We start from the raw sequence: 10,424 nt of genomic DNA, 5'->3' as shown, positions 1-10,424 counted from the left end.
GAAACCCTAGGCCGCGGCGCGCCGCGCCGCCCCAAAAACCCCGCGGCCGACGGTGGCGCCCGCATGGACCCCGCCGCGCCGGACCCCGACGGCGGAGGCCTCCCGGCGCGCGGATCCGACGCCGCCGACGTCGCCGGCAACACATGGGACCTCGCCCCCTTCTCGCCGCCGCCCGCCGCGCTCCGCGGCGGCGAGCTCTACATCTACCGCAACGCCTACAACCTCGTCCCCCGCTCCATCGGCGAGTGCCGCGGGGGGCTCAGGGCGCTCAAGTTCTTCGGCAACGACGTCGAGGTGCTGCCCCCGGAGGCCGGGGACCTGGACGGGCTACAGAGCCTCCAGCTCAAGGTCTCCGCGCCCAGGGTCTCCGGGGCCGTGCTCCGCCGGATGCGGGCGCTCAGGGAGCTCGAGCTCTCCTTGGTGCCGCCCAGGCCCTCGGCCTGCTCCATACTCGTCGAGATCGCCAGCCTCAAGTGCCTCACCAAGCTCACCATCTGCCACTTCTCCATCAGGTATGCTGCACGACACCACTACTTCAATTGACAGCTGCCTGCCTGCTTGCCTACTGCTAATTTTGCTACAGTGGTTAATTTACTGTTCTCGTGTTTAATCAGCCAAATTGTATGTTCCATCTGTGATTTGCAGCGTAAGCTTGCTTTTTTGTGTGTTTTCTAGTGCCATATTATGTTTATTTCAGTAGCACGACCACCCTAGGAGAAATGGATGTGTATAAGAAACCTTTAGCAGACTAGCATCTAATTATAAATCTATGCTGGTTTGGTGCAGCTTTTCCATGCCCACTGTCCAATAGCTTCTGGCAACCATGATGGCTTTGCCATGTGTTAAATCAGGTTGAATTGTTTGCTGTGGCTACTCTTAAGTTTTATAACCTGCACATTAGCTGCTACCATTATGCCTGCAATATTTGCTATGTCTCTGCAGTAGTTTATAGAGGTAATTGGTGTTTGTAGGAGCATTCAGTTTACCCACCTTACTTTAACTAGCTGTTCTGAATCATGTCCCTAGCTTGGCAATGCAGGGGCATTTGTCAACTTTGTTGCGCAGTTTGATTATAAATGGTTGTTGTAGCCAAGTTACTTTGTCTCAATATTGGAAATGTACTGATCTGATGGTTATTGCAGATGTTTAAAAGTTCAAATGCTTGGATGATGATTAAATGATTTTGTGGTTAAATTTTGTAGCAAAATTCTCAACTGGTAGCATATCAGTTGGGTGCTGAGTAGGGATAAATTGGCGAATCGCCCTATTAACTGAATTTATCGGTAGGTTTACTAGGGCCAAAATCTATATATCCTAGCCTACATAGCAACATGTTGTAGTAGAAGCAACCGTAGATTGCTACAAATGCCAAATGCACCACATCAGCACATACTAGATGTCTAGATACTACATAGGAGGGTAGCAGAGCGCATCAGCAGCAGCAGAAGTACATCACAGAGGAGAGAACTGAGTTTACTTGCTGCCTGGGGACACCATGGACAGGAGGAGCAGACGATGAAACAGCTCGGGAGGGAATGCTGGCTGCTCGGGGAGGGGACAGCGCCGGCGACTGCTTGGGGAGGATACGAAGCCGGTTGCTGCTCAGGGAGGGGACGGAGCCAACAGCCCGTCATGGGCTGCTCAGGGAGGGGACCAGGGATTGGCCGGCGCCGGCTGCTGCTCGGGTAGGGGGCGGAGCCGGCGGAAGCTGCTCAGGGATGGGACGGCTGCAGCAGCTGCTCCTCCACGAGTGGGAGAAGGGAGGGGGCTGTCTAACCTAATGCCCGCACAGCTGTGAAAGAAGGGAGGGAACGGGCCATTTTTGGGCCAAAAATTCCCTAGCAGTTAATCGGCCCAGACCGATAAATTGCCCCAACCAGTTAATGGCGTGAATAGGGCCTTTTTGTATCTGGAGATGTACGAGTAGCGATGAACTAACCGAGATGCCGATTAACTGGCTGATATTTGGAACAATGAGAAAAATGCCAATACTGATGTGGTATGTGGTATGCAGAAGTTGGATATTCTTGATCTAGGCTATTTGAAATAATTAATTGAATTTTATGTCGACTTTGGACAGTTGAACCAAATATAGGGAACTTGTATGGTGTTCCTGATGATGATTTCTATTTTATGCTATATTGACTTGTTTTTTTCTCTTGTTCCCTGGAAAAAATGGTGGTTTCACATTCTTTTTTAAATATCTTTAGGTTCCTCCCCCCTGAGATTGGCTCCCTCAGGAAGCTCCAAGAACTTGATCTGTCTTTCAACAAGCTGAAGAACTTGCCTAACTGGATAACCGAGTTGCGGGCCCTGAAATTCCTCAAAGTGACTAATAATAAGTTGGTAGATTTACCATCAGGGATCTCTTCTTTGAGATGTCTTGAAAGCCTTGACTTATCGAACAATAGATTGACATCCCTTGGATCAGTTGAACTAGTCTCTATGCTTACACTGCAGTATCTTAATCTTCAGGTATGTTCTCATCAGAAGTATTGCTTTCCACCTGTTCCTAATTATTGCTATGTCTTGATCATGTTGACATAATTTACATTATCTTCGACAGTGTTGGTTCTGATCTTTGATGTGTTGTTTGTATTTGTTATGTGTGATTTTGGTGCTTGTTACATGGCATTCATTCACTTCTGGAACTAAACATTCAACATTTGTCCGGACCTGATTAACAATTATACTTGGAGAGAGATTAGTGTGTCAGTTTTGAGAAAAATGATTATAATGGAATCAACATGCGATTTTTCTAAATGTAATGAAAATTAGGGGAAGGAGGGTGTTGGCAAGCAGAACAATACTTGCATGGGGTGTGTTTGCCAGAAAGAGAAGTTGTGGAGGTGTTAATGTTAGCCATTTATTTTATTACTATCTTTTTTCACGAGATACTATATGGACTTACTCATCAATTCTATTGATGATTGTATTGTGGATGTTTTCTTATGTCTTCTATTTATGCTTAGAAATTCGAATATCAGATCCTGATAGTTTTCTTTTTCTATCTTCAAGTTTAATAGGATTTCCCATTCTTTTATGATACCCTCTTGGGTATGCTGTGACATGAGGGAAAATGGTGAAATTCCTTTGAAGAGTGACAGGCTACAACGTCTAGGTATCGCAAGCATAAAAAGTTCAGCAGAACCTAGACCTGCAAGTCATGCTTGCAATGGCGTGCTCTCATGCTCACCCACAGATATTTCCCCAAATTTAAAAGCTCATTCCGCACAGAAAATGAAGAAGGGCTGGAAGCGACGGGATTGCCTGCAACAGCAGGCTCGCCAGGAGCGTTTGGAGTCCAGCAGGAGCAGGCTTTGTGAAAATGACATTGATGAAATGGCTGTGAACATGACCGAAGATGATATGGAAAACAGGCCAGTGATGAAAGACATTGTTGAAGAAAGTTCAGCACAGGATTTGAAAGAAACAAGTTCTATATCTGAAGACCTATCTTGCATAATCGATTATGACTCAGATGGGCTTATAAAAGATAGTGGCATGATGCTTCAGGACCAATATGACGATGGAAAAACTGGAATAAATATGAGAAGTTGTCATGACAACAATTCTGGTATCAGCACCGATGCAGCTTGTCTGGGCAGTATTGAAAATGAACTTGAGGATACCGCTTCATCAACCCGCAATGCAGTTGAAGTTGCTGAAGAGAACACTTCAGAGGCATCTAAGCTTACACTGAAATCTAAAAGGCATCCTGATATGGACAATAATCCCAAACCCAGCAAATGCCCGAGACCAATTGATGAATCCTCGAAGTTATCCTATAAGTACAGTGTGGAATCATTTTGCAGCATAGATGACCATTTACCGGATGGATTTTATGATGCGGGACGAGATATGCCATTCATGCCATTAGAGGAGTACGAACGGAGTCTCGGACTGTATGCCCGTGAAGTTATTCTTTTGGACAGGTTAGTGCACATTCCTATCCATTGTTTGGTAAATTTGCATTTTTATATATGCTGTATGCTCTTTCTGATTGGTCTATTTGAGAGCATAGGATATGTTTGCAATCTGCCTAACTTTTTCTGCTTCTTTATCTTAAGAGAACAAGATGAAGAATTGGACACAATTGCTTCTTCAGCACAACTGTTATTATCCAGTTTGAAGAGGCCAAGTTATTCTGAAACTGATGAAGATGCAGGTCAGGACTTGCTAAGGGCATCAGTTCTTGCTTTGTTTGTCTCTGACTGTTTTGGAGGTTGTGATCGAAGTGCTTCTCTGAGGAGAACACGGGGAGCTATTGTTAGCTTGAGGAAAGAGCAACCGTTCATTTGTACTTGTGCTGCTGGTAGCATGTGTGATAGCAATGAAGCATCAAAACAAGCCAGTACTCCTCCTGGGCACTTCAATTTTACTGGTCTCTGTGATAAATCAATACACATCATCAAGGAAAGGAATAATTCAGGCATTGTACCAATAGGGGCATTGCAGTTTGGTGTTTGTAGGCACCGAGCTGTCCTGATGAAGGTACCTTGTCGTTCTGTTATCCGACTTATGTTTTATGTTTATCGGTTGAGACTTTGACATGGCTACCTTATCTATTGCAGTATTTGTGTGACCGGGCGGATCCTCCAGTTCCTTGTGAGCTTGTGAGGGGGCATCTTGACTACGCGCCTCATGCTTGGAATGTTGTCCCTGTTAGACAAGGGAATATCTTGGTAAGGATGATTGTTGATGCGTGTTACCCCACGAACATAAAGGAAGAGACGGATCCAGAGTACTTCTGCAGGTGAGTGCCTTGTGATCGTATAGGGAAAAATACTGACTCCACTTTACCTTGAAAATTTATGGTAGCAACTAACTTCCACTATGCTGGTTCTGTCATATTGTCATTATATTGTTACTGCTGTTTCAGTGTTATGTCAATTTTGTGATCAGGTCAAAAACATGGCCTACACAAATGCCATATGTAGTTTATACTGTATTGATGTGCTATGTACTACCTCCATCGTGGTTTACTAGTCCTCCTCATACTTTGGGTTAAAATTTGATCATATATTTGACTAACAAAATGTTAATGCATGTCCGCAAAAAATATATTTTTGGATTCGTATTTGGATGTAGTTTCCAAGGACATTATTTTTGCTATTTATAACTTATATTTTATTAGTTAAAATCATGGTCAAAGTATGACCCAAAATATGAGGGGGATTAGTAAACCAGGACGGAGGTAGTAATCTACTAGCTTATTATGACTTAAATTGCAAAAGGTCAGTAATATTGTAATCGTATCTGTAATATGAGAACTGATAATGCCAATGCCTTATGTGTGCGATCGCAAAATTGGATATTGTGAAATATTGTACAATATGTAGCTGTCAGCCTGTCAGGATATGCTAGTACATTGTGTCTAATCACCCTATATTGGTATGGTATGGTATGGTATGTCTTTCATTTCAGCTATTGCTTTGTTCTTGCATACTCTTTTGCTTGTTATTTTGTTTGCCTGATATTAGGGCGCTTTATCTGTGATCTAGTATTTAAACTTTAATCATGCTGCTTCATGGAGGTGTTGACAACAAAAGTACATGCTATATGCTTATTCAGTGATTCTTCCTGACTACAAAATTATTTTGTTACTAATTATGTGCACTTGGTTTTAGGTATGTTCCGCTCAGTCGACTGCATGTTGCGCTTGACGATGAAGGCTATACGCCTCGGTCTTCCTTCCCTTCAGTCTCACTATGCAAAGAAATTGAAGCTACAGCTTCCAGTGCTGTCTACCACTGCAAAATTGGTTCAGTCGATGCAGCAGCAAAGGTTTATTTGTTTTCCTTCTAAATTTCTTTGGTGCCTTTACTATGTTTCATGTATTTACTTGGTGTTGGTTTCAAATGCAGATACGGTACCTAGATACCCGGCGTGCTTCTAATGATGAAGTAAAAAAATTTGAATACAAGCTTCTTGGGGAAGTAAGAATGATGAATGCTCTAAGGAAGCACAGATCCATAGTGGACATATATGGTCATCAACTTTCTTCTAAATGGGTTCAAGATGATAGTGATAAGGAGTACAGGATAATGCAGTCTGTAATTTTAATGGAATATGTGAAAGGAGGTTCACTGAAGGTAAATTCGTTCGTTCATCTTTATGACCCTTGTATTCGTTGAAGTCTTGTTTAGATGTTCTCAGTGATAACTTGACCTTCTATTTTCAAATTTAGGGCTATTTGACAAAATTACTAAAAGAGGGCAAGAAACATGTACCTGTGGACCTGGCATTTTACATTGCTCGAGAAGTTGCTTGTGCCTTGTTGGAGATGCACAGGAAGCTAGTTATTCACCGGGACATAAAAAGCGAGAATGTTTTGGTTGATCTGGATTCGAAGAGGAGTCATGGGACACCAGTAGTCAAACTCTCTGATTTTGACAGATCCATTCCTGTGCATTCTCTATCCCATACATGCTGTATAGCTCACCATGGCACATATCCACCAAATGTTTGTGTTGGGACACCTTGTTGGATGGCCCCAGAGGTTCTTCAGGCCATGCATGAGAAAACCCAGTATGGACTGGTAAGTATTCATTTGAACATTGTGCTGTCCTCTTTTTTTCCTCAACTCTTGTTGAATAGCTCTGAACAGTAGCTGAGGAAACCATTAGGTATTTGTGTTCCATACAGTATGTACTGCGGAGTAGCTCAGCTATGTTTCTGATTGAAAATTACAATATTTGGTAGTTATTATCATGGTGTATTAGTGGAACACTTATTTTTCTTAATTGCTTGCATTAGCTAATCTTAAACATTTATACTTGTGTGTGGTAATGTGCATTGCCATGTATCCTGTGTGCTGATTGTTACTCTGCTTGCTGACTATCCTGTGTACTGTAATGTGCATTGTCATGTTATTGGTTAGTGTAAAGCCACTTGGATTTCAGTATATTATTAAGATCCACTTGAAAATTGATAAACTATGTTAATATCAGCAAATAGGCCCCTAGCTACCTACCGGATTATGCTAATCAGATGTAGTTCTATCTCCAACCAACACCCCAAAATAAAGCGGTATTGATGCTGTTAAATATGGCTTTGATGCAGGAAGTGGATATCTGGTCATATGGATGTTTTATATTCGAGATGCTTACACTTCATATACCCTACGAGGGACTACCAGATTCAGAAATATATGATCTCATAAAGGTAAGACCTCTACATCAGAAGTTGGCTCCTGTATATTTTGTATTTGCTTGTTGTTTCGGGTAACCATATACGAAGTAACATCTTATGAATTGTATGTCATCAGAGGAAGAAACAAAGGCCAAGGCTAACTAAAGAATTAGAAGCGTTCTGGACAGTGGACGAGCCAATTACGAGGCTAAAGTTGGGGATCACATCTGATGCCCATGCAGAGAAACTGAGATTTCTAATTGATCTATTCTACGAGTGCACCAGAGGAACCGCATCTAGGCGCCCCAAGGCCGAGCAAATTTACAATTCGCTTTGCTCCTTGCCCACATGCTATGACCTGAGCTGAACCTGTGGATCCTGAACGAGAAAGCTGATGGTGAGGCAGTCTCGCTGCCAGATTGGCCTAGGCCAGGACAGGTTAAACCGAGCTGTTATAGCAGGTCGCTGGATCTGGCCAGCTTCGACTGCCTCGGGGTTCGAACCGGAACACTCCGCATCTCACTGATGTTGGTCTTCGGGTGGTGGCGGAAAAAGTCAAACCAAGGCGAGTGGTGACTTTGGCCGCTGAAGCTCCTCCTGGGTCAGTTTTGCAGCAGCGCTGCATCCTGGCTCACCTGTTGTAGCAGTCTCCATCCTGGTCGTGTGTGTATGTGTATGTCATGTAATTTTTTTCTTCATAGTAATTTCCAATTTTCCATAACTTATATTATTCAGTTGAGTCTAAGTTATCAATCAATTTAGGTCAAGGCTCCATTTTTATGTATCTGTGTACGTACGATTATTGGTCCAGTGGTGATCATGTAACCTTAGAATGCTGAGTTGTGTAACAAATAGGAACGGAACTTTTTTTTTAGAGGCTGTGTGTTATGATTTCCCTGCCAACAGTTGTATTGCTAGTCGTCGGCAAAAACGTTGCAGGCGCTGTGGCTGTGCAAAGTCAAGATTTTCATCAGTATATTAGATTGGATGCAAAGTCTCGTACGTAGATGGAATGGCACTTTCTCTCTTTAATGCAGATCTCGCAGGCTAAATCTTGGAAAGTGCGCTAGCACGCATCGAGGATGCCGAAGTCAACCAGACATTTCAAACAACGAAGGCTGCTACCTGTTTCGGGTGGACAAGTGCCATGATCACAAGCCGACAAGTGTTTGTCCGAACTGTTACCCGTAGTAACAGTAGAATTCTCGCCTGCAGGCCGCAACACCTATGAGCTGAAATGTACTCCAGCAGAGCATCATCGACTCTACTCGCTGCCACTGATTTTGACCGGTAAGTTAACGGCACGCCATTGACCAGATGCAGCGGTGCGCTGCGATGGCCCTAATAGCTGGCGCGTGCATGCACGTCTGCCTAGCTTGCTCCTCACAAAAATGAAAACCAAATGTACTATTTTTTTTGAGGGGACCAAATGTACTATTATTATATGTGGTGTGCGTCTGATTTTGGCTTCTCGAGGGCGGAGGTGTCTGCGGGTTAAGACAAGATCGGGGGCGGCGCTTTGTTTTAACTATAATCCCTGTCCGGGGGGACCAGGCCCAGCTCCCTCCATCCGCGGCGCGCCACGACAAGGCCGTGCATGTGAGGCCTTCTGACTTTGCGCCGATTGGGCGCACGACTGGCAGTCCAGTCCAGCTGCATCGGCGATCGGCAGGCGTTCCCGTCCGTCTCGGATCCGCTCCGCTCCGCCGGGAGTCAGCGACAATGCCGCGCGGAAGCACGAGCCCAATCTTGACCGGCCGGACCCCGACGCCCCCCATGTGATCCCTCCATCAATCTTGTATGTAGCGTCGTCTATATAAGCATGCACGGGGGCATCGATATCCTCCATGGATTCGAAGCTAGCTAGGGTGGGTGGTAGTTCGAGTGCCCAAGAGAAAGCGTGAAGCTGCCAGCATGATCTAACTCTTGAAGCTGGCCGCGTGGTGCTGGTTAGATCGTGCTGTGACAGTTTCACTCTTTCCCTGTTGGGCACATGACAGAGAGCGACACCGCAAGTGCGTGCGCAGGCTGTGGACATCGACGCAGCACCAAAATAAGGTAAGCACATTCATCCATCCATCCATGTCTTCTCTTCTCTCCTTCCACCGTCCCGCTCCCGCTCCCGCCATATAATTCGCCCTCCCCAAGTTGTCAATTGCCTTGTCTCGTAGGTCGATTCAAGCCAGAGGGATTCGTTCAGTTCAATGTCGATGCTATCTAGTACTCCCTCTGTAAAGAAATAGTGATATAAACGCTCTTATATTTCTTTACAGATGGAGTAACAGCTAGTCTGAGATGTTTCAGACATTCGTCATGCTTGGAATCAGCCAGTCATCCTCACAAACGGCATCACTGCTCCTTCTTCGTACTACAGCTTCTCCAGGTCCAGGCGCGTGGCTCTATAAGCTCTTGGTTAGTCACTGCTTCAAGCCAAATAGTCCATGATACTTCGTCCATTGAGCTTCATATATGTAAAGACCTTGAAAGCAAAGTAATATGAGAAAAGTATATGCTTTGTCCATGTTCTTATCAATTAGCACGGCTTTGATCCCTCAACTTCAAAACCAAAAATGTCACATCTCGAACGTTTTGTTCCGGACAAGTTTCGTCCCTCCAATTTGAAGCGGTGTCTATGTTGACCAGTCTTGCTCACATGGCAATATTCTCTCTCTTATTCATCTATCTCTTCTTTTTTCATCGTCCTATCTCCGGTGGAAAATCTTCTCCAACACTTGGCGCGCGCATGCACTTTCGACACCTCATCCTCGGGCGACGAGCACCAGCTAGAAGCAGTGCATGTCGCTCAACGAAGTTATGGTAGCGTTTTAATGAATTTAGCGACTCGCTACTGGGAAAAGGCTTATAGGTTGACTCAGTTTAGTTGTGGGTACACAATGTCGCCGGCTACTGCTATGCAGACAGCAGTGGAGGCATAAATTGACCACCCGCCACTTATAAACTTTGATGAATTTATCTGTGGGATAAAAGCAGGAGTGCGGGCAAAAATGGCCGAATAATCAGTTAATGTATGAAAAATAGCAAACCAACTAAAAAAAGTGGCCAAATGTTTGAGCATGACACTTTGGATGGTGTGTACCACACATAGAAAAATATTGAAGTCGAAATGATGTAGAAAAATCAGTTAATGACGTAGATGAGCACATTCAGTGGCAAACCTCAGTAAATGCAGTTGCCAGGTCTTTAGTTGTGGTGGGTGTTGTGTCGTGTCCGTCACCGCTCGACCTGCGTCGACAACATTTAGATTCCCCCAAAACATCTTAAAACCAAAT

The 10,424-nt window shown here is 44.4% G+C and overlaps 1 protein-coding gene across 1 annotated transcript; it reads left to right on the top strand.

The window, feature by feature from the left end:
- The first annotated feature begins 30 nt into the window (after positions 1-30).
- LOC119311776 lies at positions 31-8,045 on the top strand. The gene is made up of 10 exons (XM_037587477.1): positions 31-512; positions 2,211-2,475; positions 3,019-3,935; positions 4,071-4,494; positions 4,575-4,756; positions 5,631-5,787; positions 5,868-6,095; positions 6,191-6,541; positions 7,066-7,167; positions 7,271-8,045. The coding sequence occupies exons 1-10, from the start codon at positions 64-66 to the stop codon at positions 7,499-7,501; spliced, it is 3,306 nt and encodes a 1,101-aa protein (XP_037443374.1). The 5' UTR covers positions 31-63; the 3' UTR covers positions 7,502-8,045.
- The last annotated feature ends 2,379 nt before the right edge of the window (positions 8,046-10,424 follow it).

The sequence above is a fragment of the Triticum dicoccoides genome, chromosome 5B (assembly GCF_002162155.2).
Source record: "Triticum dicoccoides isolate Atlit2015 ecotype Zavitan chromosome 5B, WEW_v2.0, whole genome shotgun sequence".
NCBI lineage: Eukaryota > Viridiplantae > Streptophyta > Magnoliopsida > Poales > Poaceae > Triticum > Triticum dicoccoides.
This window is presented reverse-complemented; position numbering and strand designations above follow the sequence as displayed.

Excerpts from the sequence above, each read along its gene's own strand:
- LOC119311776 (XM_037587477.1), top strand. The coding sequence starts at position 64 with ATGGACCCCGCCGCGCCGGACCCCGACGGCGGAGGCCTCCCGGCGCGC. Across the intron at positions 3,936-4,070 it reads GAAGTTATTCTTTTGGACAG|AGAACAAGATGAAGAATTGG; the intron begins GTTAGTGCACAT and ends CTTTATCTTAAG. Across the intron at positions 4,495-4,574 it reads ACCGAGCTGTCCTGATGAAG|TATTTGTGTGACCGGGCGGA; the intron begins GTACCTTGTCGT and ends TATCTATTGCAG.